Source organism: Heteronotia binoei, chromosome 13, assembly GCF_032191835.1.
Source record: "Heteronotia binoei isolate CCM8104 ecotype False Entrance Well chromosome 13, APGP_CSIRO_Hbin_v1, whole genome shotgun sequence".
NCBI lineage: Eukaryota > Metazoa > Chordata > Lepidosauria > Squamata > Gekkonidae > Heteronotia > Heteronotia binoei.
This window is the reverse complement of record NC_083235.1, coordinates 71,483,649-71,492,111: the sequence shown is the minus strand read 5'-3', so window position 1 is coordinate 71,492,111 and position 8,463 is coordinate 71,483,649. Positions and strand designations below refer to the sequence as shown.

At 42.2% G+C, this 8,463-nt stretch overlaps 1 protein-coding gene across 2 annotated transcripts in view; it reads left to right on the top strand.

Moving 5' to 3' along the window:
• Positions 1 to 588: 588 nt before the first annotated feature.
• Positions 589 to 8,463, top strand: part of JMJD6 (jumonji domain containing 6, arginine demethylase and lysine hydroxylase) — a 29,755-nt gene continuing 21,880 nt past the window's right edge. For both annotated transcript variants that reach the window (XM_060253494.1, XM_060253495.1), the window contains exons 1-3: positions 589 to 1,084; positions 2,680 to 3,068; positions 8,035 to 8,321. In XM_060253494.1, coding sequence (XP_060109477.1) covers positions 956 to 1,084; positions 2,680 to 3,068; positions 8,035 to 8,321 — 805 coding nt within the window. In that variant the 5' untranslated portion in view covers positions 589 to 955. The remainder of the gene's footprint in view (positions 1,085 to 2,679; positions 3,069 to 8,034; positions 8,322 to 8,463) is intronic.

Genomic DNA, 8,463 nt, shown 5'->3' with positions numbered 1-8,463 from the left:
GAGAGTTGATCTGCGTGTATCTGGGGCTCTGGAGGGGCTGTTTTTTGGGGTAGAGGCACCAAATTTTCAGTATAGCATCTAGTGCCTCTCCCCAAAGTACCCCCCAAGTTTCAAAAAGATTGGACCAGGGGGTCCAATTTTATGAGCCCCAAAAGAAGGTCCCCCTATCCTTCATTATTTCCTATGGAAGGGAGGCATTGAAAAGGAATGTGGTCCCTTTAAATGTGATGGCCAGAACTCCCTATGGAGTTCAATGATGCTTGTCGCAGCCTTGATCTTGGCTCCACCCCTAATGTCTCCTGGCTCCACCCCCAAAGTCCCCAGGTAGTTCTTGAATTGGAGTTGGCAACCCTACCGAATGCATTCCCCCCCCCCCCAAAAAAAATCATATGCACGTTCGCGTAGGCCGTGGGGAGCGCAACACAGATTGTTTCGAATGTATAAATCGATTTTTTAAAAATACGTTCAAAATTGATTAAAAATACGTTCAAAATTGATTCTTCTCTTCTTTCAGCCGCCGTACTCTTAACAAGCTACGTTTAGTATTGACCCACCCTCGAGCGCATCTTGCGTGACAGCCACGATGCTAAAACGGGGTTGCATTCGGGGACGCCGGCGAGAGCCTGCCTCAGTTCTTCACATTCCACTGCCGTGACGTAGTTCCCCTCGCGCCGACTGCTCAAGATGGCGGCCGCAAAGCCGTCCCCTCCACTTCCTTTATCCTTTCCCGTCAGTCTTTCTCTCCGCTCCTAGAATGGCCAATGGGGTTCGGCGGTTTGCGGGCGGAGAGAGAGCGGCAGCCAATAGGAAGAGGCGAGGCTTCAAGCGAGCGCCCGAGAAAGGGAGGCTGGCTGCTGAGTGAGCGGAGCTAGTGGCGCGGCGTGGACGTGAAATTTCTGGAAGGGGCTCGAAGTCCGAAGAGACGGCCGAGGAAGAAGAAGAAGCAGCCGGGAAGATGAACCACAAGAGCAAAAAGCGGATCCGCGAAGCGAAGCGGAGCGCCCGGCCGGAGCTCAAGGACTCTCTCGACTGGACCCGGCATAACTACTGCGAGAGCTTCCCGCTGAACCCGGCGGGCTGCAAGGTGCGGGGGCTGGAGGAGGGCTCTGGAGCCCACCCCGGGGTTCGAGCACATGGCACCGTCCAAAGGCAAAATCCAGTGCTGGGTCTGGTGGGCGTGGAGACGTGGAAGAGCCCATCCCACTCTGGGGGGGGGCGCTGATAAGATGTAGCCTCCCCGCACTGTGCTGCGTGGCCCTTATTGAGCAGTCGGTTGGCTTCGTTATAAAATAGTCATTATTTTATATATTTACTTATGTTGTGTCCTAACGGTTTGTGGGAGGTGCCCTGCATGGCAGCCTTTTTAAATGCGGGGATTCATTTCACCTGGTGAGTGGGTATCAGTGTTGATGCGAGGTTTGCCTTTGCATTTTTAGAACGGATTTTGGCATGCTGGCTTTCAGCTGTATGGGTTATATAGGCGATAAGGAGTTGTTAAAAGTGATAACTGTGTGGGATAGGCGGTCGCTTTACAAACTTTGTGGAAGTGCTGCTGCTATAGGGGAGGATTGGGAAGCTGGTTTGGGGCATTCCAAACCAGGACTGAGAACTGGAGGCAAGTGGAGGAGAATATACATTCTCTCTCTCCAAGGCAAGAACGTGAGTGATGAAAAAGGGCTGGAATATATTAAGTTATAATCATAGTTGTTTGATCTTTGATAGCTAGAATATAGACCTGCCGTTTTGCAATGTGGAGATCTGCAGAATTTTGTGAAACTTTGCAATGCATCTGGATTTGTCTCCCCCCTCTCCTGTGTGTGTAGGATGAAGTCTCATGCTTGCATTCCCAAATCAAAGTATCAAATAAGCCTCCTTTGGCTATCTTTATTTGATACAGCATACCAGTGGGGGGGAAAAACACTGTTGGTGTGAGCTTAAATATAGAGTAAAACCTCTGCATACCAGTTTAAACTGAGGAAATTTCTTTTACTAGCTCCTTGCATAACCAGTGTAAAACTTATTTCAGATGTCTTCAGCAGCAAATTATTCTGTATTATTTCTCTGATTTTGACCCATCATTCCCTGAATATTTTAAGTGTTTCCAAAGCCAGTGTGATTCAATGTAGAATAGACATACATGCCTTTTCATACTTAATATCTTCACTTGCAAAACAGGTGGAGCAGTGTTCAGCTTCAGAGCAGAGGATTTCAAAGTTCCATATACACAAAAGTGTTATTAAAATAGCAGTGTGAATAATTATTTTTCCAATTCACAGGTTGATCTTACATTTTACTTTAAGGTGCCGGTTAATATAGGTACTACTACACATCAGTATGCTGGTAATTTAATTGTTAAAATATTTCTGCATTACACTAAGCACACAAGACTGTCTTTTATTGGACCATCTGCTCTTTTAAAAGATTGCCTGGTCTAGTAAAAAAGCTTTGAGTTGTGCTGTATTTTTCCTCAGAAAGAAGTGGTGGTAGCACTTTATAAACATCTGCCTTTAAATTGCATTGGAATCTACAATCCCATGCACACATACCTTGGAACTAATCTCTTTGAACAAAATGGGACTGACTTATGAGTAAACCTGCATGGAGTTGCATTGAAATATGATTAATACTTCTCTGTGTTATGTTGCACATTATTTTAAGAGACGTTCTTTCATTCCACAGGACAATGTGGAAAGAGCAGATGCACTTCAGTTGTCAGTGGAAGAATTCATTGAACGTTATGAAAAGCCCTACAAACCCGTTGTCCTGTTGAATGCTGAGGTGGGATGGCCAGCACAGGAGAAATGGACTCTGGAGCGCCTGAAGCGCAAGTACAGGAACCAGAAATTCAAGTGCGGTGAAGACAATGATGGTTACTCTGTGAAGATGAAGATGAAATATTACATTGAATACATGGAGGCCACACAGGATGACAGTCCCCTTTATATATTTGACAGCAGCTATGGAGAGCATCCTAAGCGCCGGAAACTCTTGGAGGACTACAGGGTGCCCAAGTTCTTCACAGATGACCTGTTCAAATATGCAGGAGAGAAGAGGAGGCCACCATACAGGTAGGGCTAGAAATAGCAAAGATGCTGTTGAACCATGTTTTTTCAAAGGTGTATATAACAGATATCCATAAGAGTATTTTGACAGTTTTCCTTCATCCTTCACATTCCGTTTAGGTGAACTGAAGTACAGATGTTGTGTCTTAATTTGGAAGTACTTAAAAGTCAATTATGATTGTAGTACAAAAAACACCATGAGCAAACAAACTAAAATAGTAGTCTGCCATTCAGACATTCAGGAATAACTGGCATGAGGATCTTAACACTTTGGGCCAGTTGCCTAGGAGTGGTCTAAATCATTCTTAAAATTCTTCTGTCATTCCTGACAAGCTTGTACAGTTACTGAATCTCAGTCTGTACTGTTAGTTTTAAGATGCTTTAACACTCCTCTGAACATCTTTCTTTATTCTTTTTGTGTCTCCTCCGGTTATACATGTTATATCCAAGAGGAGTAGTACATGTACCGAAACCAATAAGTAATTCAGCTTTGTATCCTAGAAGAATGATGTGTAATGATTGTTTCTGTGTTTATGCCTTTGAGGCATATTCTAATGATTTATTGCTACATGGTTTGGCAGAATATTAACCCTGTTGTACTGCTTGTGGTGGTGTTGACTGCTCTGCTTTTTATTTCATGATTGAAATGTTTTAAAATTTGCCTACCAGCCGAGACATTGAAAGCCACAAATATAACACTTGCGTCCTGTCTTTTCTAGTGAATTGCAGAGTTATTTTTCAGCCTTGGGTTGGGCTTAGTCACCCTAAGAACTCTCAAGTTGGTCATGGAAGAATGATGCAATGTAAAGAGTATATTAATTAGAAGTCACTTTCTGCAGAAGAGTTTTGGGACAAATTTGTGCTGTGGGTAATACTGTTTTGCTTTGCCTGTGGTTCAATCTCATTTGTGTCTTCTTTCTGACTTGGGGTGGGTGAGCTAGTCTCATTGTGGATAATAACAAATATACTTCCAGTGGGCACTCCATCTCTGTAACATGGCAAATGCATGAAGCCAAGGCTCTCAACCCTGACCTCCTCAAAGACTACCTTCTAAGTGAACAACATTGCAGTTTTTCTTCCAAGACGTGGGAAAAGCAAGAGGAAATAAAAATAAGACAATTAAAAATGACTCCCTCTCTGTGAAATCCTATTTTCCACTGGGGGATCCTACGGTAGCAAAGGGCTCAGAGGCCGTGCAGAAGAACAAAATGGCAGCTGGAAAACTCAAATAGAAGAAAATGTGTGCCTGTTTGCAAGAAGGACCAAATTTAAATGAAGGGTGAGCTTAAATAGCTGCTCTCCAATAAAATATTTCAGCTTCTTGAACTGATTACTCTGCAGCTGAAAGAACTTGCCGGATCTGTTAAAGACACAGTGCAAATGGTGACTACTGCTTTGGAGCTGTGAATTGCTTTGCAAGTTGAAATCAAAAGTCTCCATGCAAATGAATCATCTCTGCTTGAAAAAAAATATGGACTTTGAGAATAAACAGCGCCAGAAAAACCTGAAATTTAGAAGTCTGGACGAACCTGGAAGGAAACGCTGACTTACCAACTTTTGAACATATGAACATATGAAGCTGCCTTCTACTGAATCAGACCTTTGGTCCATCAAAGTCAGTATTGTCTTCTCAGACTGGCAGCGGCTCTCCAGGGTCTCAAGTCTTTTATTTCTTCCTGGCTAGCCTCCTTGCTGAATTTGGAAGATGGAGTGCCTCAGACATCACTAAAGCCTGCTGGTTAGGTCGTTCATCTACAGCTCATCCTAATTTCTCTGGCTTCTATATCCTCATGCAAAGGGGAAAAAGTACTATGTGAAACTCGCCTTAAAGAATCGCTAGTTTATAAAGAAAAGAAGATCATTGTGTTGCAAGGTATCTCCATTGAAACCTTGTAGAAAAGTAGAGTTCTCAAGGCAATTACGAAAAGACTCTCTGAAGCCAATATCCAATACAAATGGAGCTCTTCTTCCAGTATCATGGTCTATGACAGGGATGGCCAAACTGTGGCTCAGGAGCTATGTGTGGGTTTTTCACACATATTGTGTGGTTCCTGAAGCCCCTACAACCCATCAGCTGGCTTGGAGAAGGCATTTGTCTCTTTAAATCACTTCGCCAAGCCAATTGGCAACTTGGAGAATACATTTAAAGTTGCTTTCTTTCCACCTCCTCCCTAACCCTCATCTATTTCCTTCCTCCCTCACTTCCCCTCCCTCAAACATCTGACATCTATTCTATGTGGCTCTTACATTAAGAAAGTTTGGCCACCCCTAGTCTATCATAATGGCTCCTATATCAAGCAAGTGACCCAGCTAGTGACAATGGAATCACTGAATTTAAAACCTTTACCAGAGGAAGAAAAGGAAACCTGGAAAAATGCTACGTGGAAGATGCCTTGCTTTATCAAGATTAAATAGCAACATGGGCTTTAATTATTCTGTTTTGTCTTTAAACACATGATAATACGTTTTACTTGCATCAGGTATTTCTCCAGAACATCTTTCATAGGGTTCATTCCTGTTAAAGACTCTAATAACTCTAACTTTTGCAGAAAGAAAAAAATATAGACTATGTGATATCTCACATAATGGTCAAAATACAGATAAGGCTTAATTGGAGGTGAAATAGAAGGTAAATATATCCTGCTTCTAATAGCTAGAAATGCAACATTTGTTAAATAATACAGGTATTAAATCGTCTCTTAGCAGAGATCTCACAGTCTTTGGAAGTTTGTTAAAAGATAACAACATAAAGGGCTCATTACCATCATTTATAAACTATTAAGTCATAAGCATTGAGCATCGGTAACCTCATACCAAATCAAATGACAACAGGTAGGGCTTTTACTGAGAGTTAGTGGAACAACATCTGGACATCTAATGTGTTTATTGCAAGTACTGTTAATATCAAATTACAATTCTATAAAGTGCTCACCAGGTGGTATCTGACCCTTTCAGAATTACACTTTATTAAATCATCCCTGAACTCTCTTTATGGGAAGGGCTGCAGTCAGACCAACATGTTTTATCATTGTTAGTAGGATTGTCCAAGGATTCAAGTTTTATGAAAAAGAATACTGCACATGATAAAAAAAAAAATATTACAAACTATAAGGTTCCACTTTGTCCCGAAATCATGTTACTGAATCTGTGGGAGGATGGTGCAGTTTCAAAAATGAGAAAAGAAACAATATCTGTAATACTGGTAGCAGCCTAATCTTTATTAGCACAATACTGAAAAACAAACCATTCCCTCAATAAATCAATGGTTACGAAAAGATTGGGAGTATTTGGCCATGAAAAAGATTTCTGATCAAATTTTAGTTGCTGAGAACCCAACGTATCAGTCTTGTTTCCTGGGGAAATGGTTCCCTTTGAGTTTTTAGAAAAACACATGACATCAGAACAAATGATCCCCTGGAGATATTCAATATTTAGCTTTCTATTAAGAATGTACATGTAAACTGTCCTTTGGCTCTGTTGTTGTAATTGTATGTACTTTCTGTTATTATATATACCTTATGATGTTATTTTTAAAAACTGAATATTTTATATTTTGTAAAATTCTGTAAAATAAAATTATAAAAATACAGTTACAGATACCTACCATATGAAAGCATCAACCAAGTTCAAACGAGAGATTTGTTTTAAAAAAAACACCCAATTTCCATTTACTAGATGAAGTGTTTGGTATTAACCCTCCCTCCCCCCTCCATTCTGTTTGGTGTTGTTAGTTTGTTTTAGGGCCAAACTAAATAATGGAGCAGTCAGAGGGTACGGACCATGGGGAAGGGGAGAGTTCTTTCTTCCTCCCATACAGATGTAGCCCTTTCTCAGCTCTGCCAGCATCAGTGTTGCTGGAAAGTTATTCCGCGGGTCCTAATCCTATTAACACCCCTCCCCCCAATTTCTCCTCTCTGTCACTGCCTCTGCTTTTTTGATCAGCCGGCAGCCTTCCTCTTGATTAAATTCTGCTTGTTTGATGTGTGGTTATATCTCCAACATCTTCTTTCAGGAAAGAGATGGGCATGAAACAACCTTCTGCAATTTTCCTGTATCCCTTTGGGGGTTTTGTGTGTGTGCATGGGGGGGGGGGGGGGTTGCCTTTGTTGTTTCATGGCTCAGCTGCCTTTCTGGCTTGGTTTCTGCTTTTGATTTGTTTAGCTTTATTGTCAGTTTATGGTTCATTACTAAAATTTGGGTGGGTGGGTTTCATTTGGACCCCATGGCGCAGAGTGTTAAAGCTGCAGTACTGCAGTCCTAAGCTCTGCTCATGACCTGAGTTCGATCCCCAGCGGTAGCTGGGTTTTCAGATAGCTGGCTTGAGGTTGACTCAGCCTTCCATTCTTCTGAGGTCTGTAAAATGAGTACCCAGCTTGCTGGGGGAAAAGTGTAGATGACTGGGGAAGGCAATGGCAAACCACCCGATAAAAAGTCTGCCATGAAAACGTGAAAGCAATATCACCCCAGAGTCAGAAACGACTGGTGCTTGCACAGGGGACCTTTCCTTTCCTTCATTTGGACAGGATTTGCACTTTTTAAGGAAACTGCCGTGTCTTCTGTAGACTCCTTGACACTGTCAAACTCTGCTGGCATCCTTTCAGTTTTATTCCCACCCTTTCTGCATGGAGGGGCCATAGGTCAGCAGCTGAGCATATAATTTGTATGTTGAATGCCTCAGGTTTAGCTTCTTAAGCACTTACGGTTAAAAGGGAGTTGGCTAGCCTCTTCTCAAAACCTTAAAGAGCATCTGCCAGTTAAAATAGGCAGAACAGGGCTAGATGAACCAATGGTCCCAACTCTGAAACAGCTCCTTATATGCTTATGTTTTGTTTCCAAAGTCTTCCTACCTAACTTGAATGTAAAATATGAAACAAGTATTTGAGACCACTTTAGAAATATTTGAGACCACTTTAGAACTAGGAGAGAAAATAGTTGAATCTTTTGTAACCTGATGGAATTCCCTCTTACACAGATGGTTTGTGATGGGGCCACCTCGATCAGGAACGGGAATTCACATTGACCCTTTAGGAACCAGTGCCTGGAATGCCTTGGTCCAAGGGCACAAGCGTTGGTGCCTCTTTCCTACTAGTACTCCAAGAGAGCTGATTAAAGTGACCCGTGAAGAAGGAGGGAACCAGCAAGATGAAGCCATCACTTGGTTCAGAATAATATATCCCAGAACCCAGCTTCCCACTTGGCCTCCCGAGTTCAAGCCTTTGGAAATTGTGCAAAAACCGGGAGAAACCGTCTTTGTACCAGGTATGTTCAGTTGCTGACTTCTTTGTAAGTGAAATGAAACTGTAGAAAAATACACTTTGTGTCCTCAAGCCTGTGTGCGCACTCCTCGCTTTTCAAAATATGTTACACCATCCCTTTGTATGTTTAACGAAGAGGATGCGTG